Source organism: Camelus ferus, chromosome 18, assembly GCF_009834535.1.
Source record: "Camelus ferus isolate YT-003-E chromosome 18, BCGSAC_Cfer_1.0, whole genome shotgun sequence".
In the NCBI taxonomy this organism is placed as follows: domain Eukaryota; kingdom Metazoa; phylum Chordata; class Mammalia; order Artiodactyla; family Camelidae; genus Camelus; species Camelus ferus.
Window position 1 is genome coordinate 24511245 of NC_045713.1, and position 22873 is coordinate 24534117.

Consider the following 22873-nt stretch of genomic DNA (forward strand, 5'->3'; position numbering starts at 1 on the left):
CAATCAACTCTGAAAACCTCTGAGAAGCGCACTGCAGTGTTCTCCAGCAAACCAGTGTCACTGCCGTGTGCGTGTGTGCATGTGTGTGTTGTCAAGCGCCCCCCACCACCGGTTCGCCATATGCTTGGCTTACCTGCGGGTCCACTCTGCTTCTGAAACCTGCTGGAATCCTTCGGTAATCAAAGCCGTGCTTCATAAGACCCCAGCTCCATTCGACGGTGGGGCTCATTGGTCCTTTGCCAGAATCATAAATCATCTGTAAACTCCATGGGAAGATATCAGGGAAGGTTATTAATAACAGTTGCTCTCCTTTGGGAAACATGCCTTTAGAAACCCACATGTTTATATTTGCAATATCCTGTGATCTTCACAAAAGCCAGTGAGGTGTGCAGGCTACGTAGGAGCCTTACTTAAACCCACTTAAATGCTTAGGAATTGTGAGCCAGTTTCCCACAATCACAAAGCCGTGAGCTGCTTTCTCTGGCTATTTCCCTCAAGCTATACCAGGAAACTTCTGGAGAAGCCCAGGATCTTTTTCTGACCCTGTCCTGTGAAATCCCTTCTCTCTGGGGTGACTGTATGCATCAGAGAGCTGCTGAGAGACCAGGCTTGTTCAAACCTAATGTGGGGTTTGGTTAGTCTGGGTATAATTTATGCAAATATATACACAGATATATGCATATACTCACATATGCACACATGAGCATGCATGTATACACAGATGTGCAAATGCATACTACCACACACATTATATGCACACTGTATACATTCATATATACATGCACATCTATCAACTTATACACATGGGCCTATGTGTATAAGGTGTACATACGCACTTGTGCACATGTATACACATGCACACGTGTGCACGTACACGTACAAACACATATGTGCATTCAGATGCATTCATGCACATGAAGCACACACTTGTATCCAAACACACACACTTGCACATACATATACACACATGTTCACACACTTGTATAATTAGAGATATTCTACATTTACCACAAAAGAGTGGCCCATGGAATTACCAACTAGAATACTATACTGTGAAAGAATATAGAAAATTTCTGAAGTCATCTGAATTACCCAGCTCCCCTGAAGTCATTCAGCTATAACCCACACTGAAAATGTGACGTCCATGCCCCTCCTCTGATCAATCATATATTTTAAGCGGATGATTTTTTTTTCCAGGGGGAGTGAGGTGGTTTGACTGAATGCAAACTCTGACCCTCCTTTATAAGCCTTTTTAGCAGATCACTTAAAATAAACGTCAATCCTCTTTGCGTTTCTGCCTGCCTCCTGAAAGGTCGGGAGGTCGGGTATCCGGCACGCCACCCCATCCTGAATCTGGGCCAACGCCGGACCCCAGCCTAATTTTCTCGGTCTGATGGACGGCTGTTGTCTCCAACCTCCTTAACCAATGTGAAAACGATCCTCGGTTCCTGTGTTTCGGATCTTGTGAGCAGACTAACTTCGCCAGTGCAGGGGTTGGTGTGTCTGCATGGGGAAATGCACTAATATGGATGTTTCTCTTTGTGTGTGCACCCTTGCAGTGTTGTTTACCAGGATGGATTTTATGGTGCAGACATTTATGTAAGTATTCATTAACGTGCATGCCATCCTTGTTTCCTCCCGGAGTCATTCTTTTTACAAGTTTGCTGCCGATTTCTTTAATCCGTGCTCCTCTTCCTGGACTATGGGAAAGAATCTTAAAGGCTTAAAGGGCAGAAGAGAAGGGCTCTGTTCACGACAGCCACCATGCTGTCGAGTGAGTGGAACCAACTCCTTGATTAACTTCAGAACGAATACAAACCCTCCCCAACCCCCCCCCCCAAAATGGTAGCATTTCTCCCTTGTCAAATTAAAGACTCTCCTGTGGAAAGAAATTCTCTCAAGTTCTCACTATGGTCTGTGTGTTCTCAGTACCATACTTAGGGTAACAGCTGTAGTTAGCAGCTGTAGAGGGTTAAAAGATATCTTCATGGCTGCTGTTTTGATGTTTTCCTGCAAATACATTTATTTATCACTACAGCCCTAGAAAGATGTTTCTGCTCCCAACCCCATCTCTCTTGCTCTCTCTCCACCTCTCTCTCTCTATTGATGATTTTGGCAAGAAATGTCTCCTAACAAAATGTAGACCAACTTGAGCATTCAACCTTTTCTTTTCAACCCTTCATTCCCTCCATTTACCCCAAACAATTACGTGACTTAGCGTTACTTATCAAATTTAGAATTATTTGTTAAATAGTGTCACTTTGTTAATCTTTTCACTTTTGGAAAAGAGTAGGGTGTTTCTCATTATGGGGCCCATAATTAAACTTACTCAAGTTGATCTAGAGGTAGTTACTCTCCCATACTATGATATTAGCATAAAATCAAACATATTATGAAAATGACTTGAAATAAACATGATTTAAAATAAATGGGCAGTATTGGGGGAATTTTTTTAATCCTTATAATTATTTTTATTACAAGTGACCTCAAATAAATTCAGTAGAATCGTATCTGTTGCTTTACAGACTAGATAACAAAGAAAAATAAAACCATATTTCTGATTAAATTGAGGCAATTTACTAGAAAATAGGAAAGACACTAGTTATTTAATTATCTTCCCTTTGAATTTAAATTATTACAATTTTGAGACAGAGTATTAATCTCCATCAGTGATGAACTTGGGTTATATCATTATTGCATCAAGTACATTTATTGTATTCTATGAGTTAGTTTTTTTTTTTTTTTCTTAATAAAATGAGTGAACAACCCACATGCTTTTTATTCACCCAGGGAACAACTGATTTTCTTTTGTGTGTGTATCTCCATCTACTCCTTCTCAAGTCCTCTTTTTCCAAACTTTGAGTTTATACCATTTTAAATAGAGTGGCAGGCAGGGGCGGAGTCAGGTACCCAGTGAACCTAAACATCAGTCTACACCCTCCCCACTGTAGCCTCCGGATAATGGATGCAGACAGAGGGAGTTAGGACTTAGTTTAGAACTTTTTTTTTTTTAATTAGCTAAATGGAGGGGAATCAGGAAGGGATCCACAAATTGGGGGGGGGGGGGGGGTAAGAAAGAAAATCCACCAAAAATAAAACCATCTTCATCAATATTCACCCAAAGGGGAAAAACGTGGATACTACTAAGTCTAGATAAAATCAAACGTATTATTATATTCGCTGTCATTCATTGAGTGTTCCCTTCTCTGTGAAATGACAATCACATATTGAATTATTTGTAAAATGACAATAATTTATTGAATTATTAATTTGTGCTGCCTCATGGGTTGGTCAAATTGGTATCTTCTTATAGATTTCTGCATAGCAGGGAGTAGAAGCTGCCTAAAGGCATATGCTGTAGGAGCCCACAAATTAGGAAAGAGAATGGACTGGTTAGAGTAATGGATGGAGTATGTCTGCATTGGTTGGGATCAGTGAAAATCCAGGAGAACAAGGCAAATAGAGAGAGCCGAGGGACTCAGAAGAGAGTAAATACACCAGCATCCAGCCTAAGGTGGAAAGAGAAATTCCATTCAGGGTGAGAAGCTCCAAGAAAAGTCCCTTTGTGCTTTTGGTCCTTTAGGGGCTGTTGTTTCCCACTGGGTGAGGTTTAGTTTAAGGATATCATGTCAGTATCTTCAAGTCTGGAGTTCCCTGGTGTCTAGGTTTAGAGCTCTGTTCCTCTTGCCCTTGTCAAGCCACCCTCCTATCCAAAAACATTCATACATTCCTCCCATTGCTCATATTATGATGATAGGATTTTTCAGGAGACAGTTCCAAATAGGGAATGAGGTGACAGAAAGACTAACTGAAATATGAATTTTGAGCTTCGTTTACCCAGCACATTTCTGTCGTCTTTCCAGGAAGGTAGCTTTTGGAATACTTTGCTCTGTGTAAGACGGCAGCTTTGGAATGTGGCTGCTGGATGGTGCCTGTCTGTAGGGGACGGTGATGAACTAGGCTGCCCCATTGTGGCAGCAAACCAAGGGCTCACAGATGGCCTTAAGTTGATTTAGAGGCAAGAAAGACTGTGAAAATTCCTGCACTCTGGAGTTTACAGAGCAGGATTCATCCTGGACAGAAGTATATTATCACCTTGAACATGCTTTTTCAAGCTGCTACCCCTACCTGCCTTCAGACACTGGTATGTTCTCATGACTGGAAACGTCCCCAGTGCTTTTTTTTTTTTTTTTTTTAAGAAATGACGATTCAAGAGGTTCATAAAAGGCATGCAAGGCTGTATTTTGCTTAAAGGAAGTTTGTGGCTTGCTCCTTCAATCTCAGTAAAAATAATGCACAGCAAATCGGTTTAGGGCAATTCTAAACATGGGACGTGTGTTAGACGCATCGGCCACCTCTAATAGGTTTAAACCAGTTGTTCCTCTTCAATTTTATTGGGCTGAGTTCTGGCTTTGGTTACTTTTAAGGAAGGTAAGGAGAGTCTACTCTCCAGTGCTGCCTACTCAGATCGTCCCCAGCCTTGACCTTGTACCACTTTTCCTCTCTGTTGTCCAAGGTCTTTCCATCCCTCCCAGCTGGCGTTGGAGCCCTCGGGCATGTCCCAGTCCTGCCTAAGCACTTAGGATCTGAGAGACCTGCAGGATCCCTGCCCCTAGCAAGCCACAACCTCCTCTCTAGGGCTAGCTTGCCTTAAACCTTTCAGAGAAAGGAGGATTAAGGAGAGAGACAGACATGATCATAGACACCTTGAAAGTGCTGGAGGCAGTAGATTTGTTCTCAGATGCCAAGTGAGCTAGAAACCAAGGTGAAAACCAGGGAGGCTCCTCTGGGCTGAGCGCAAGGAGAGATCATCGCACGCCGGAGCCCAGCTCTGCAGGAGAAATACAGCCTGTCCCATTCAGGCCACCCATCAGTGGACGCAGGGGGTTCTGGGTCAGCAAGGAGGACGACAGAGGTCACAACCTGCACCCCTCCTACTGGAGGATGTATTCCACAGCCACACTGCTTATGTAACTTGCATATCAAAGCTACAAGTTCGCCATTACTGCTTGGCGGTACATATTTCAATAAATTCTTTTTAATGAGAAAGTGGACCAAATTAAAGAAAAAATATATATATATATACACATAAAGAAAAAAATATATAAATAATAGGAGAGGAGACACATGGGTATGAGAAACTGAACGTTGGAGTAGGAGGACCACGTTCCCTGGACCTGCAAAGCGATGCATTCTAGTTAGGGGTGAAACTCTAGACCTCCCAAGGCCGGCAATGATCAAGTTCCTGAAAATAAGGGTAGAGGAACTAAGCTTACCCAAGATAGGTGTCTTCCCCCACGCAGGGACATAGCAGAGAATGTGGCGTTTGAGCAAAAGAGAATTATTGAAAATGGAGAGAAGGAAATGCTCATAAAGCTATAAAGAAGACCTGACAAACTAGAGTAAGATACAGAGTTCTGGGCCCTGGGAAGCAGGGAAGAGAGGACAGGGGAATAAGAAGAGAGAGAGAGGAGAGAGAGAACTGATAATAGAATATAAATGCTTTCCTTGCTCCCTTGTAATCGGGAAGCCTTAAGCTTTCCAGACCCTCAGTGCAACTGTGAAGCTACCTAGTGAGTATGTCTCGATGAGGTTCCAGTGCATTTTTGCACCATGACTCAACCCTGTTGTAACAAGCTTCTGGTTGACACCACAGCTCAACACAGTTATTTCTGAATTCATGTTGCTCTGTCATCCATGGATCTTAAAACAGAGAGGTGTTCTCATTTCACTGAGGTTTGAGCTCAGGAGGGAGAAGTGTCAGTTGCTTTCCGGAACATGTAAAGCTGGAAAGCGGAAATTCTCGGAATAAAACCCCCAGGTCCTTATTCCTGAGACCGGACTTTCAATGTGAGTCAGCCGGGAATGGGCCTCAGGCTGATCCGTCACCAGGGGGAAGTGACCGACCAAGAAGTCAAGCGTCTACTGTGGAAAAGGCAAGACAGTCAGCCTTGACTGCATCACCTCGTCCACTCCTCACCTACAAAGGAGGTATCGCATTACACATTACCCATCACCCATCACCCATCACCTCCATTGTTGCTGGGATTTTTTTTTCCCCCAGAAGAGGAGACTTTTTTCAAAAAATAGGTGAAATAATTTGTCCAGAAATCTTCACTGACATTGGGGTTTGAGCCCACGTGACCTAGCTACCGGGTTCAACCCCTAAGCCCAGAGCCAACAGAATAACATTGTTGTCCTCAGTGAGCAAACTTGAGAATCGCAGTGAAAGAAAAGAAAGGAGGAGGGTGAGAAGCGAGAGCATAATGGAGACCAAGTGGGGCAGGCAGGCCCCTGGGGATAATATCTATACTTGAAATATTCAAATAAGCGAGAGAGAGAGAGCTAGATTTACAGGCGTAGTCCCACAAACGTAGGTTTTTAACTTAAAAAGGAAGGCTAACCAGAACTAAATTGGAAAGAAAAGCCAGACTCTATTAGAAATCCATTTTATATACACACAGCTTTATAAGGCAAGTCCCTAAATCTCTTAAAAGGTTCCATCCCCTCGATGTCTACCCTGGAACTGGAAAATTTCACTTCCAGTTAGAACCGCTCACATGGAAGATTAGCTTCCTGCGTGAATAACTCTCCCACCCACAAACCGCTCCCCAGTCTATCCCAGAGATCCTGTCCTACTGAGACCTTGTGAGTGTCGAACTTGAGTGAAGTGATGACAATGTCAAGGGATCTGGAAAAGCTTCTGGGAAGGAAAGAAGCTTTTCTAGACCCAGGTGCACACACATGTCGTTTTTCTAGTTGTATATGTTAAAAACAGCTTTGGGACATCAATGTGATTCATTATTTCATGAGATGCAGTTGGGCTGTCTGTGGTTATTTGAAATTAAATTTTTTAAAAATGAAGGCACTGATACCATTACGGTTGCGCTGTGGTGTCATCTTCACTGCCTCAATAATTAGGTAGCAAGGTTAAATCCTTGGGTGTTCCAGAACATCCCAATGATGAGCTAAAGAGAGAAACATGAGATGGTTCACCTGAACTGTTGAAATATGCTTGGAAGGGAAAGAAGCCATGAAAGTATCCTTTTTCCTTCTTTAAAAATAAACACAGGTTATATCACAGATACAGTGAGTGCAGTGGGATCCCCACTCCCCCTTCTCGATCGATGCTCCCAGTCACAGAGATTTGTGACTAAAAACATCTGGCAGTGCCTGGTTCCTCTCGGTTTCCTGGGTCATGCTTAGGGTCTCCGTGAAATAAGAGAAGCAAACTTGTAAATGAATTGCTCTGGAATTTCTGTCTGACTTGTGCATTTTCTTTTTATTTATTTCAGTTTTGCATTGAAAACATTACATTTCTGTTTCCTTATAGAGTAGTGTACCAAGAGCCTGTGTATGGCAATAAATTGCTCCAGGTATGAAATCCCGGCTGGTGGAAAAACTCATCACTATGACTGTGGGTTTGCTGTGAAATCCTACTAACAAGACAATTCTGGGGAGGGGCGGTGATCTCTAACGTAGAAGGAGGAAAGACTTCACTGAATTTTCCAGTTTTGATGTGAATTCTAGGACAGAGATGCCCGTCCTCAAATTCTCCCTCTTTGCTAGATGATGTGTGTTACCAAAAGAGAGGTCTGGCTTGGCTATTCATTTTCTTGGCTTAAAAATGCATCTGGATTCAGTTAATATAAATTCAGTGAAAAGAACTCAAGGGTTTCATTGAACCAGTTGTCTGAAACATTTTTTGGTAGGTCCCTGAAGTCAACTGAGATGGTTAAACCAAAGACCTTTTATACATCCAGCAATGAGGGACAGCATAGCTAACATAATTTCCGCTGGTTTCACTGTAGTTTCTTATAAATATATTTCACAACTCTTGCCACAGCTCTCAAACCTATTTCTCAGTGCTTCAGCAACCCCCAAATGAACGAACTTGTGGGAAGAAAAAAACCCAACACATCCATTGGAGGGTAGCTGGCTAAGTCTCCAAATTTGGTGTGTAATCAACATTAAAACTGTCAAATAAAATGAAAGAAGAAGGTAAAACTAAAGGCGATCAGTGGGAGCTTTATAACATGGTTTCCCTATAACCTGCAAATCTCATTTTTGTTTGGTCTTAAGTCAATTAAGAAAATACAGGTGTTTTTTGTTGGGTTTTTTTTTTTTCGTGAGATTAATCAAGTTTCAATAAGAAATCTAAGATGAAAACAGTGGGTACTTGGACCTAGGAGAGGATCAAATAATTTAAATTTCTAAGATTAACTTTTATTTTCACTTTTTAAGAAAACTGGACTTCTATTGCTACACTTCAAAATCAGCTGAACCTATCATGCAGATAAATTGAAAGAGTAATGATTTATATTTACGTTTCACTTTTTGCCAGCGTTCTTGTAAATGTCATTATACTGCATAAATTTTATGTATAGTTTCATCCACCTGTTTTGCACAAAGTGGAATCCTTGAATATTCTCAGAAAGCTGGGGAGGCCACGGCATATTACAGTCCTACCCACCCCCGTGTCCCCACCAGCACGCAAAAATTTCACCCCACCTCCTAAGCAATTCGCCATTTGAATATTTGAACACCTTTCCCCCAAAGTGTGCTCTCAAGTTGAAAGTGTGATTTCCACTGTCAAACCAATTAGCGATGCAGTGGGGAGCCACAGTGTTCATCATTATTGCTTTACGAAGTTCCACAAATGAGGAACCAGTTTCATTTCGTTTAACTCAGCATCTCCCAAACCTATTTGGTCAGAAAACCTTTCCTTTCCCTGCCACCATGAATATCCCATCAAGCGCAGTTTTGAAAATGGTTCACTGGAGCATCATTAGAGGTCCTTAATTGGTGTGTGCCCCCTGCGATGGACCTCCAGAGGTCTTGCTAACAAAGGAAGTGTTTCCAACCATGTGAGTCGGTATATTCTGGCCACATCTGATGGTGGTGGCAGGTGTGGGAGGGGGAATCCATAATGACCATTTAAGTTTTATATTCTCTATAAGGTCACATTTGTATTTCGCTGCCCAGCATGTGAGATTGAGTACATTTTATGAGGAAGGAGGGTAGAACCGTCCTGCGCTTGTCACCCCTTTCTTTCCCTTTGGCTTGGTGGTGGGAAAAATCTAATTGTCCAAGGACGCATTGTTTTGTCCTATAGTCTGGGAGGACCAGTTTCAACATGAACACGGCTTGGTGACTGCAAACGGCAGTGAGTGCTTTTTCTCAGACATTAGCCCAGAACCTTGCAAGAAGCCTTGGCTATGCTCAGCGAGCTGCAAAATACAGAGCAATAAAATTGATTAGAGTCACCTGTTAGAAAGGCAAATTAAAGCAATTTGTATTTTTTTGATCATTTTACAGTGTCTGCACACATACACCGAGTTAATACACAACTCTAGCTTTCCCCTTAAATTGACTTCATACAGAATAAATATAGCACAGGGAGACAGTGCAATATGTGGATGTAGAGGTATCAAGCCATCCAATCTCTTTCTTTTTCCAGTTATGATATATTTCATGGATCACTTAGACCTGGAATGTCCAGTACTGCAGCCACCAGCCCCATGTGGCTATTTACATTTAAATTCAAATGAACTCAAATTAAATAAATTAAAATTTTTGTTTGCCGTACCAGCCACATTTCAAGGGTTTGCTAGACATTTAGGACAAGTGGCCACCATATTGGACAACACAGATATAGAACATCTCCATCACCATCAGGTCTACTGGAGAGCAAGGAGATCGCTGACCAAGGTCAAAATCTCTCCACTGGCTCCACAGACTTTAGCCAGCTATGACTCTGACTGTTGCATCAGAAATGCCTGAAAAACAAATTCTTAAATAACAAAGACAAACGCCAAGACATTGACTACTTGTGCCTGCCTTGCAACGGAAACACACATTTATTTTCTCTAAATGGCCAAGTCAAATGCAAGCATACAGAGGCCGGGTCCTTCCCAAAGCTTCCTTCTGCCCCTCTGTCGTGCAGAAGGACCCCAGGTGTCCCCACATCCATTTCATGTTCATGCGATAAGCATCAAGCAGTCAGTGAGGTTCCTTTTAGGTATATTCTAGTTTTTCCCACTTATCATACTTGTTACCAGCTTCCACTGATGGAAACCACTGCAGAAGCTGGGGAAGTTAAAGAGTTCAAAGAAGAGGGTTTGTCAGCAGGACATTGCTAGCTATCTTTGTTGGGACCAAATTCATAGTCAGCAAATCACAAATGACTTAACATGGCCTTTGATTTAGAGATCTTTGCAAGAATTCTTGTTTTTCATTCTGGGAGTGGACAAAAAAATAACACACGCATACACACATACACAAAGCTTCTCCACTCAAAGCTTCCAGCTGGTTGCAGCTAATGCCTCCTAGCAGTCAGCTAGCCAATGCCAGCCCCTCCCTACCTCATTAAGTTAGGCTGCATAGCTGCACACCTGCATCTTTGCGGATACACGATGAAAGCCAAGGAGCTGGGCAGGCAGATGAAAAGCATGGCTCCAGAAATCCGGTGACCCAGTTTCCCCTCAGCCCATCAGTCTGCGTCTTGAGCTTGGTGCTGGTGTGACAACTGCTTTGGTTTTGCAACCCCTCAGCACATTTAATGAGTTTCTCCGTTCCTAATTAGAGAACATGGTGTTTGGAACACCAGGTGGTGTCTGGCTATAGACCTCTTTTTTTAACTTCCACATTGTTTTTCAAGAGAGACTTTTTTTTTTTTTAAACTACGGGTTCCAAATTATTGGTGATTATCTGTCAGAATGTCTTGGATGTGTCTTTTCCAGAATGATCCGAAGAACAAACTTGTTTAAGGATAAACTGCCTTTTTGGAATTGCTATGGAAGCGATAGCAAATTTACTCTGAAAGTTAGCTGCAATTGGCAGAGGGTAGAAATAAACTACCGAGACTAGTACATCTGCGTTTTAAAAGATGCTTTTTGCTGTTTCATCATTCATCAGTTTTCTGTCCTACGATTTAGTTCTTCCCCTATATAGAGAGCCAAAAATAACAAACTCCCCCCACCCAAGATTCTGTTAAGCCCCACGCCCCCCACGCCCCCCACGCCCCACCAGTTATCGACTATTGGAGATGCGCTGACTCGGTAGTCTGCCCTGAATTGTCCCTTTGCAGTGAGGGTGAGAAGGCTTCTCTCGGGGGCTTGTGGGACTATGCATTTCCAATTAGCACGTGAATGGTCCCTGTGTTATCGGTGGAGACTGGGTCCTGTTTGTTAATTGTGCTGAGATCACTCGACAGTGGTTGATCTATCGCTGTGGTCTGCTGAGCAGGAAGCTCTGTTATTTTCACAGTTTGATAATCAATGCTCCACTGAACACAATTCCTTTCGAATATGCCCATTTGCTTGTCCTCTGCTTAATTGAACAATTGCAATTACTGGTACATACAACTAAATGTTAATTATTTTTCTCAGATTTTTTTTTCTCTCCTAACGATTTTATTTACAAATTGGAAGACTTTATCATATTTTCCACACCAGACAAATTCCGCATCTGAACCAGTGTGATAGCTTTAGCTGAAAAGACAGAATTTTTAAGAAGGGCTCACCATTCCTTTTTTTTTTTTTTTAATCATTACGTGACATTTAGAAAGCTAAAGACAGCCTTCTTTAATTGCTTTAGTGGTTGAACAACTACATATGCAAGAGACTTCTAATAAACTTTCAATCAAAGGATTCTGTTCATTTTTTATAAATATAAAAGTAAGACAGCAGGGCATTAGCTTGACCTATATTGGATTTTTAAGGTAGTAATCAAAGACTGTTTGAATAAAATGTAAGCTCTTAGCTAATAAGTAATAGGCATAATCACTTTTGAAAATCTGGAAAGTTCAGCAAAGTATAAAAAATATTTAAATAATTCCCCATAATCCTCTCTCCAACCCCAAGTTACCATTAACATGTAGGTACATCTCTCTTGAAGAGGATCTGGGTTCTCCCTTTGGAATATGCTTACAACTGCTAACCTGTAACATCCAGCTGGGGTCGGTACTCCACCCCTGTCTCTCCAGCGTGTTCTGTTCTTCTGCTTCGATACTAAGCTTTCATTAACCTACACTTTAGATTGGTAGATGTGGGTAACTGCTGTTCTGGTGTGATCTCACGTGTGGGCGCCCTGAGGTGGCCTCCTCTGCATCCCTGAGTCAAATTTCTCCTTGTGTTTTAGGGTGGTTACGCTGCATACCGCTACGCCCAACCTACCCCCGCCACTGCCGCTGCCTACAGTGACAGGTAAGGGTATTCCTTCTCGTGCTTGACAACTACTTGGAAATTAACTTAGCTGGTGGGAGACGGGATTCTCGTCGGGTCTTGGTGCAAATGCATGACTGCTAGGGAGGCAGCACCCAAACAGTTAGGTCCCACGGTGGAGGTAAACACAGGGTCATACACAGAGAGGATGCACGATGGCGCCTAGTTCATTCTAACCCTTGCCCTCGCTGCTAAGACACAAAGACCACGTTTCGTCTGTGCCTAGTTCTTTCAGATCTCAGTTCCCGTGACAGCACACTTTGCACGCACAAACTACACTCCCCGTACAACCCTCTCACGGTCTTCTCTGTGAGACACTGGTTTCATCGAACTCATAGGACGAAACCCAGGAGATGATCCTGCAGGTTTACCTCGATTTTAAGCACCCCATTTCCCTTTTTTCCATCTTTGTACACCCAGAAAAGCAGTCCCCTCATTGCATTTTTAAATCCAAAGTAAAGGAATGGGGGAAGGCGTATCTGGTATTCATAAGGAGAGACGTTCTTTTTGGCAATGCCCGGTGACCGTTCCTACGAACGTAAGCCAACATTTATGTGTAATGCACACCACATGTTAAGATTGGCAGTGGAAGGGACAGAAGTGGGTTTAAGAAACGCAGAAGTCAGAATTGGATGGCGGGGGTGAGGGGTGGGGGGTGGAGGAGCTCGATTACCCGTTACCCAGGCTTAACAGATGAGTCGGTTTCTTAAATGGCAAGCCACAGCTATTTCCGTATCGGTGCTTTGAAAAAAGAGACTGTGCGTTTCCATATTGAATGCAAATCGTTGGCTCTGTTTTCTGAGGACATAAATGTGAATGTTTAGATGCTCTGCATGCCCAAATGTCATTGAGGGTGCTTATTTTTGGTAATGACTCCTTTCATTTAAAAATATGTTTCATGAATAAAACAGTAATGATAACAATTTGCATGTGTGGCTGAGGCATGCTGGGTCAGACAGGTAAGCAGGCGATGTCTTTGACTCGTGAAGCGGGGGTGTCCGCAGACACTGGTCCTCCTTGCTGGCCTCTCGTGATTTAGTTCCTATCTCGGTTTGCTGTGGTGTGCTTTCTCCGCAGTCCCATTCCATTTCTCACAAGCTGTGTTGTTAGCTCACTGTGGCTCCAGAATTCTTCTGAAGTATACCAAAGCAAAAGAAATTCTTGAACCCTGAAAGCTGCACTTTGAAAACCCCATGCATAGACTTGTAATCAGTGGCTCTTTGGCAAGATAGAATGGAGATCTGTTGTCCGGTCGTAAGCAGGTACTATTATTATGTTCCAATAAACAGCCATAATGAGTTCTCAAGGCTGGAGGGAGTCTCCAAAGGAATCCAAACAATCGTCAACATGCAGTTCTAAATACATAAATTGTCCAGTTACCCAATGATCCGTTGCCAGAATGCAAAATGTATTCTATGGAAGCTGTTATCTTCAATCCACTTTGACACTGGATTAGGAAAATTGAGAGGGTCAAAAAAGCTAATAAAAAATGATGACAATCTTGAAATACTCAGGATCATTCTACAAATGAAAAGGCTTAATGCTATTAAATTTCTGCACATGGAAGATTCACGAAGTATCAATTGTAATGTGGTTCATCTACAACCCTTAATTATTTTTATGAAAATATCTCGAGATTCTAAATTCTCAAACACCCACTTTGGATATAATTATAATCATAGGAACTTTAGCCTGCTGCATAATTATATGAAACTTAAACAGATTTATTTCTTTGGATTTTCATCTCGCTTCTCAGTAGAAGTGCATCTATCCCCAAGCTGAAAAAAAAGGTTAATTACAAAGATATAATTTAAATTGCTTTCTTCTATAAGACCAATCTAGACATTTGGAAAGAAAAAAACCAATGTTTAATACTATTTTTAGATAGAATTACTTGTGAATCTGGTCATCTCCATTGGCATTCATCTAAAAATTAAGTTAAAATTTTGCTGCATTCAGGGGCACCACAGAGGCAAGTGTATGTATGAAATCTGTGATTTTAATATTATTAAGATTTCTCATTGGTGGCATGTCCTACTGAAAAATTGCCCTCATTCTTGGATTGGTAAATCTTGAATAATTCTGCAATTCCCACTTAAGCATAATAGTTTCAGTTGAAGAAACCAACTAAATATACTCTTGTCCATGTAACTGGCCTCTTGTTGTTCATTAAAGAAATTTGCCCATTAGGTCTTTTTGGTTGCTGCAGAAATTGATCACTGCTTCACTTTATTATAAGCAAGACACTGGCCACATATGGAAATATTGCATTAAGGGAAATAAGTACCAGGTAAATTACCAGAACACAGTCTCTACAGTGATGTTTCTGGTTCGATTTTAAAAGTGTATTGATGAGATGGTGGTGCTTCCTTTTGTTTTTAGTAAGCAGGTAAAGAGAAGGAAGACCGTTTTATAGAAGACACATATTTGGGGGGAAATGTGAAATTATCAGAGTAGCTTTCGAATCGAGATTAAAGATGCCAAGTATGTAGAATTATCCCAGGGCAGTTGTGTAATCACTTCCTTTTACGTTCAATCACATTGTAATTTCAGTAGTGAGAGACTCTCTTAGTTCCTACTCGTAGAAGACAGGCAGGATGAGGAGCTCCTTAATCCAAAGAAACTTCTTCAAAATAGGAAGTAAAATTAGCAGGAATAGAGAATGTTTTGGTAATGCTCACTGGCTGTCAACTTGATCAAAAGAGAAATGGCAACAAACTTTCTCTGTAATCATGAGATTCACTCTTCAGACGTCTTGAAAGCGAAAGAAGTTTGATGTCCCCAGTCGGTAGAATTTTACCTTTTATCAGCACAAATTAAGCCCTCATCAAATTAAAGATTCAGGGGCCTTAGGAAGATCTTGAACTCCCGTAACCTCAGGACTGGCCAGAAGGTCCTTGACGGCCACTTTGCAACTCTCTGCCCATCATCTTCTTGGTTAAATGATCACATGCTGATTATCTCGGAGGACCCTGAGGGTTTCTGAATGCTGACCTCCAGAATGAAGACCATCTGGTGTGGGCAGAGATTTCCCCCAAAGAAAAAGACCTGACTGGACTAGGTAATTTTATAGTCTCTTTGACTAATTTAACGGCAAGAGGCAAACATCTTTCCTTGGCACTTAGGGAACATTTGGTAAGCACCTGACCTCACCTCAAATCTTGATTTCTAATTTCACTTTGATTCGTGGAAAGCCAACTGTCCAAACTCTCAAAGGAGATTGTTTTCTGAGCTTGAACCAATCAAAGCATGGCAGTGGGGCCGATGGTCATCCAGTCATTGCATGCCACTTGGTGTTGCTAATGTGTCCCTGACATGTTCTGGATTTGACAGGTCCATCATCACATTAGCTCGATGAATGGCTTGCTTGAATTAAGCCTGGGGGCAGGCTTCTCTCTCTGGATTGGCTCTTGGTTTCTTTGTGTATTATGACTTGGTCGTTGTTGCATCTTTGAGCAGCCAACCTGGGAGGCGGTCGGGGATGGGGGCGTGGGGAAGACTACTTCCTTTTCAGGGAATTATGCTACAGATATTTGGGTAAATATGTCTGATGCGTACATAGCTTTGATGAAAACGTTATCTCACCAAAAAGGGAGACATTCGTCATGCTTGTCCTGCTTGCTAAACATTCTAACATCCCCTAACAACCAACGCATGAAAACGTCCCTCCACATCAGGGCGGAAGGGAGGAACTAGATTCAGACCAGCTAGAGAAGAAAGCAGTAGAGTGGTTCACTCGGAGATTTCACGACCATCCGTTTGCCCCGAGAGTTACCCTGGGCCACTCTTTTCACGTAAGACAAGCATTTCTGTAAAGATCCGAAAGTCAGCAGCTTTTGACATACAGTAATAGCCCCAGCTGTACAGGTGTCCCTAGACTGAGCAAAAGAGACAACAGGCAGAAGGCTTCTGATTGTTTTATTTTCTACCCTGTTTTGTTTGTTTTTGAGGCTTTTAAGTTTCACCGGCAACATAGTATTAGACTGTACCATATGAAATTGCTGTTTTTTGTGACCAAAATGGTGGAATATTGGCAATTTCATACAGCTCAGCTTAACAGAACCCCAATTAAAATGCCATCATATCAACTATCTTGCTCTCTGCATTTGAGATATAGATGTATAGTCATACATATGTGTGTGTTGTGTATATATATTATTCATACACATATGTGAAAAATATGTGTGTATACAACACACACACACACACTTTTGCCTTAGGACCTCACAAAGGATTTGTAAGAGTATCTAGATAAATCCTAACGCAGGGAGGCCAGGACTTGTCAAGGTCAGCCAGTCTCAGGCCACATGTTAGAACATCTTTTAAATGTGATATTCATAAGCTATGAATAAAAGGTTCTATTTCAGAGAGAAATAGATGAGCAGTGCTTTCTTAAAACTGAATAGGAGTAAGTAGTCATGTCTTTGTGGTCATGGAGAGGTCAATCTACACCCATTTAAAATTATGTGGTGATGGAGATAGAAACATACATACTTAGATGGACGGATGGATAGATGGATGGATGTGTGGATGGATGGATGGATGGGTAGAAAGATAAATAGATATATAGGTGGTTAGGTGGATGAATGGAAAGAGAAAGAGTGCGGAAAGAGGAAGGGAAGGAGGGAGAGAGGAAGAAAAAGGAAAAGAGGAAGAGAGAGGGAGAGAAAGGAAGAAAAGAAGGAAGGAAGGATGGAAAGAAGGGAGGAAGAAAGGAAGGGAGGAAGGAAGGAAAGATGGACAGACAGGAAAAGACTATCTCTCTACTGTCTCATAATATTTCATCATAAGCTTAACTACAGAATATAGAACTAAATCTTTATGTACAACCTTAGTTTGCTCTAAACTGGAAAAGTCAAGGGATTCCAGTTGATTTCCATTACTATGGGTACTCCCTATCTATTTTAGGACTTTTTCTTCCTGGACTCAGATTAAATAATGGAGAAATTCTGTCATTAAAATAAGGCTAATAATTGCATTTAAGATGATATGCCATTTGATGTGGCATCCTTATCAATCACATAGACTAAAAATTAAGTGGTTACCAGCCTATAAAGCATATGAACACCCTGAATGGCAAATCTAATTTACCATCTTTTTGGTAGAAAGGTTAATTTGGAAAATATTGCTATACTTCAGGGACATAACAATTTTACTTTTTCTTGCTGTGGGGGAGCATGCAGAAAGCTTCATCGATGGATAACATGGATCCCTTCATGAGGGCAGACAGTGCAGAGAAAGGAGGGACGTTCCATTGTGTTCCCCATTCCTCTCCTGTGAACCAAGCTGGATAAGGGTTGAAACTGTTTCTAGTCGACAAGCAGGAGCAAGCCCCTGCACCAGCTCTTTGTGATGTGTGCAAGGAGAGATTTCAAGATCCAATCCCAGTGCTTTGTGGGAAGCAGTATCTCCCATGGCCAGTTCAAGACCTGCTGGCTGTCTCTGGCGGCACACTTCCCGGTTTGCCAGGACAGGAGTGGAACATGGACCACACGACGCAGCCATCAACTCCCTTGTCTGTGGGATGTGCAGGCTTTATCCAGGCTCCTTCCTTAGATGCTGTGAAAAATAGCTATTTTTTCTTGAAATGATGCCAACAGCAAGTGGTAGCTTCGTTTTGCTTTCTTCTTTTGTATCCCATTTTGTTTTTAACATTCTCACTTGGCAAAATAAAAGCTGGCAAGTCCACAGCAGACTCCCTAGCCCATTTTATTTACATTTTCAGTCTTTTTTGAGAAATCCACTGGTGAGGAAAATAGAGGGAGGACATCGTCAAACTTGGGGAATGCCAAGAATGGCATTCGCAGATGAACGAGGAACTGGGGGCTTAGTCCACGGATGTCCAGACGGGACAGACGTGTAGGCATGCCAGCTCCACAATTAAGACAAGGACCCAGGGTCAGGAGGAGGCTATCTTGGATTCAGATTCTAACCTGCTGAGTCAAAACAAGGCTGTGAACAGTGGTTACTCCTCAGTATCTTTTTTGATGGTGCCTTGTTGAAGTTGTTCTTGAGTTTAGCTTTTAACCCTTTCTGCTGTTTTCCTCATCCTGATGAGCTCTCCTGGGTTCTGCAATTTAAAAAAAAAAAAAAAAAAAAAAAGACATTCAGTGTACTTGCAATAGAAATGCAGAGGAGAGAGTCACTAATGTCTTTATTTATATCCCACTGTACTCCAGTGCCCAGAAAAGCACATCCTTTTTTTTTCCCCCACCACTGGAATACCAGGCGGAAATATATATTCATACACCGTGGTGTGTATGATATACTCTTAGTTTATTTATATTTGTATTCTTCTTTTTAGCGTAAAGTTCACTTTCTTAATTGATTCATTTGGGGGTTTTTTTTGGTGATTCACGGTCCCCTTCTGAGGAGAAAGTGAAGCTAGTGATTCTAGGCAGCTCTGGGGTAACTGGAGAGAGACAGGTATTGCCTGTAAGCTTGCCATTCCAAGGCACGCGTACCAGATGAAAATGAATGTCTTCAATAAAACTTGCAGTCTATATGGCAACGCTCCTGTTAAATGTTCATTAGGTGGAAAGAAAGGACTTTATTAATTGCACTATTTACTAAGATGCCTTAGAGTTTAATGCAGTGGCTAAGCAAACTTTGATTCAGATCGCTTTCTGGGATAATGATAACCATAATTATGATAATAGCAATGATAACAACGGCAATTTGTGGAGTCCTCACTATGTGATAGGCACCATTCTAAGTGCTTTACAGAGGCAGTCCTGGGACTGTTATGCCAACCCTATTAAATTGATGTCGCCACCTCCATCTTATAGATGAGGACAGCAAGTTTGGGGAGGGGGATAAAGAAATTGCTCAGCTCAGCTCAGCTCTGCTTGAAAGCTAAAGCAGATGCCCGTAATCCCCAGGCTCTATTGCATCTCAGTGGAGCAACCTTGAGAAGTAATTTCTTCGTACTCCATCACTGCATCTGTTATGGGTAAACTGATCCCACCTTACAGAGTGGTTTGGAAGTTGGAGACACTGCCTATGAAATGTTTGGCACATAAAGGGCACAACATAAAGTGTTCTTGTTTTTATTTTTATATGCATGTTCACATTTTCATATGCATAAATTCAAATTTTTCATATTTTATTGGTATATTTCCATAACCTAGCCAGTGAAGAGCTTTAATTCTGGGCACCAGAAGTGAGTTTGGAAGAAACCAAAGTGATGTAGGAGATTTCAGTTCCACCTGAATCTCCGAAATTCAGGAGTTTGAGTCTGTTGCTTCTTAAACTGGTTCCAGAGTCAACACTTAGGAAGAATAATGACCAAAACCAATCAACTGATTACCAGTTGACAAGCCTTTTAACATAGAATAGGTAGGACTGTATGCAAATCTAATCCCTTCTAATCCACTGAATTCCAGGAATAGTTCCTGTTTGGTTTGTTTTTCCTTTTTTTTTTTTTTTTTTTTTTTTTGCGGGTGGGGAGCTATGAAAGACCTTCAGTTGATCAGTCCTTCAAAGTTTGGATTTTGATATGTCAGGATTTCTTAAAGGGAGCAGTCTTAGACTGTGTCCTGCCAATTTTTTTTTTAAATCTTTTCACCATGTAGATTTCTGCTTTGAAGTTAATTCTCAGGTAGTGTCTCTTGTGCGTCAGGTACTATGTAAAACATTGGAACAAACAATTGGATCGTGTAAGCAGTATAGTTAGGGCGCTCACATAATGATCATTTAAAACGGGACAGAGAAGGGACGCACTGTTGGTCATGATTCCGGGACAACAGACTTCAACCAGGACTGTCTCGGGACAAGCAGAACATGGGTGGTCAGCCTAAGTAGAATCCCCAGTGTGCAGATGGGAGCTGGGGGGTCCAGGCAGGGTGATGTAGGCTCTGGGAAGTCCGACTATTGGGCTTTGAATCCAATGTCTGTCAGTCCACGTCCTGGCCTGTTTCTACGTCCTTATGCTATTGTTATGAAGTCAGGATAGAGGCACGTTTGCAACTTCAAATAGTCCTAACTAAGACGCAACTTAATGATTAAAAAGCGAATGGCATTTCATGCTCTTGTTGATTTATTTTCCTTATGGATCAATAGTTCTGACTGAGCATTCATCAAAAAAAAATTACGATAACTGAGATAATTATATTTTCTGCCAACCTACTCTGGAGATCAACACTGATTCCATCTGGTAACTAGTGAGGTGGCTCTGAAACAGTGAAGGAGGGTATGCATAGCTCTGGATGGCAGCATCAGTGTGATTTTTGGAACTTGTGTTTATGGGCACACAGCTCTCAGTGCTGAAAAGTAACATGACTGTTACTGACAGGTGTATTTCCTGAGTTTCTCTTATTTTTAATTTGCACGCACACACGTTAAAAGAAAAAAAAATGCTTAATTTTTTGTTTCAAGAACTAATTGCCTTTGGTCCATAATCCATAACAGCTTCTTAACAACTGTTATGCACTGGTGGATGAATATGTAATTTAATTGAAGCAGTAAAAAGGAAAAAAAAAAAAAAGAGCAAGCCCATAATAGTCAACAGACTGGACCAAGAAGGAGTTGGGGAGACATTAACAGAAATTCCAAACCCAGTAGACCATAGCTGTCACAGCCATGTGGGCAGACACGTGCGCCAGTGACAAGACAGGATGTAACAACTCCTTTGGTCATGTCATGGCCTAATTACATCCTTCCCAGGTTGCAGATCATTGACTTGATAGGCCACCGAAAAGCAAATAAAACCTATCTTTCAAGTAGCGCCATCAGGATCCCTCAGCTGTGAAGGGTTTAGAGGCAGGTGAGAAAGCAGGTTTCTGCTTTCTAGAGGCAGGTCAGAAGTCTCCGATGAGCGCCTGTACACAGAAGCCTCTGGGTGAGCCACTTCTGTTGCAAATAAAGAACCTTGCTCGTGGAAGACAGTATTCCAGTCTACTTAGAAGGGAATACACACCCGGTAGACTCTGGGCCCACGAAGCATTCATGAACGCGACAAAAATTAAGCCCTCTCCGCTTGGCCTTTTATTTTTTGGTCACCACCAGATACACTGGAAAAATCTCTCTTTTGGGGTAAGAGCGAACTTTTCACTTAACATTTCGAGGATTCTTTTTAAAGTTAGCAAAGCGAGTTCTGACTCTTGTGCCGATGAAGAGAACTTTGAATTCTTGGCCAGGAGAACTGATTTCGATCTAAACGTGGCCTCTGTCTTATTTTCTTATTTGGTGTGTCATACATGCATGTGAACAGTCACTGGACAGAAATAAATGGCTTTCTCCTTTTTTCTCCCTGCTCTGAAACACAGGGATGGAGTCCTCGGCAATTAGCTTCTCCTCCAAACCATAGTGCATTTCATCTTTAATTAACATACAAAACATTTAGAGTAGGGACCACTATGCGCTTTTAGGGGGATGGTAGTTTGGAAGATGAGAGCGTGAGGGAATCTCCGTAAGGAGAAACAAACTCGGCGATTTTGTCACTGTTACCAGGCTTGTTCTTGCTGCATTATGATGTGTGAATGTATGGACAGATCAATAGATTGTGGGGGGACATGAGACAGAATCTAAGCCAAACACACCCTTCCCTTAATTATCTTAATCACTTAGATGGAAACGCTTTGGCCCGGGATGACAGAAATACATCACACATCTGATAACCTGGATCAGTGGTTCCTGCTGTTTTTGCAGCCATGGGATTTCTTTAAAAGGAAAACTAGGATCTCTGGATGCTCCAAGCATCCTCTTAGTCCCTGCCGCCTTTCACGGTCCAATTTTTAATGTGAAGTTTCAGACTGCATTAAGAGATGAGGGACTTTTTTTTTTCCTTCATCGTTTCTACGTTGTTAGAGGGTTTGCGGACTACTTCTAGTGCACAGAATATGAGCCCAGGTGCTGGGGGTGGGGGCATTTTAAAATGTGTCCTGGAAAATATCAGCTCTGCAGATTTCTCAGAATTGGTCATTTCTCTGCTTTCTTTCTACTGTTCTCATCAACGTCTCTGTCTCGAACTTAAAACCAACAACAGGGAAAGAAGTGATTACCTCATTCTGCTCTGAAAAAGTCAAGATTACTTGAAATTTCAGTGGTTCCTTGGGAGGGTCCTTAGAGCCTTGCTCTGCAAAGTGTAGCTCCCAGTACAACCAAATTGGCCTCACCAGGAACTTGTGAGCAATGCAGCATCTCGAGTCCCATGTGAATCAGATTCTGCATTTTCAAGATCCCAGGGTGATTTGTAAGAAGTGGGAGGAGCACCATTCTAGAGAGCGAGCTTCAATTCTATGCCAGTGGGCAGCAAATAATGGTGATGCGGGGCTCTCCCTCCACAAGTCTTGCACGTGTAAGAGCGTTTGTCTTTGTAAAGTGTTGGTTTGGAACCATCTCTGTCTCCTTTCTCTCTTCCTCAAGGAGAAAGTTAAGAGCTGTCAATGGTTGGGCACCCTCCACAATCCATTCTATTGTGACTCCCTCCCCAAACTAGCCTAGGGTCCCGGAATAATCATTTTCTTTACCCTAAAGATCCAAGAATAATGAAAGTGATTCCATGCTAATATCTTCTCATTGGTTGCATAATACCGTAGACTCACACCATTGTAAAATGTACCCTGGGAAAGTCACATCTGATTTATCTTACCTTTACTGAGCCTCAGTTTTGGTCATCTGCTAAATGGGCAGTATTAATACCAATGAGA

At 41.9% G+C, this 22873-nt stretch overlaps 1 protein-coding gene across 3 annotated transcripts in view; it reads left to right on the forward strand.

Annotated features, from left to right (window-relative positions):
• RBFOX1 (RNA binding fox-1 homolog 1) overlaps positions 1-22873 on the forward strand; it is a 1962586-nt gene that overhangs the window by 1913168 nt on the left and 26545 nt on the right. For all 3 annotated transcript variants that reach the window (XM_032460724.1, XM_032460725.1, XM_032460726.1), the window contains 2 exons: positions 7334-7376; positions 12142-12206. In XM_032460724.1, coding sequence (XP_032316615.1) covers positions 7334-7376; positions 12142-12206 — 108 coding nt within the window. The remainder of the gene's footprint in view (positions 1-7333; positions 7377-12141; positions 12207-22873) is intronic.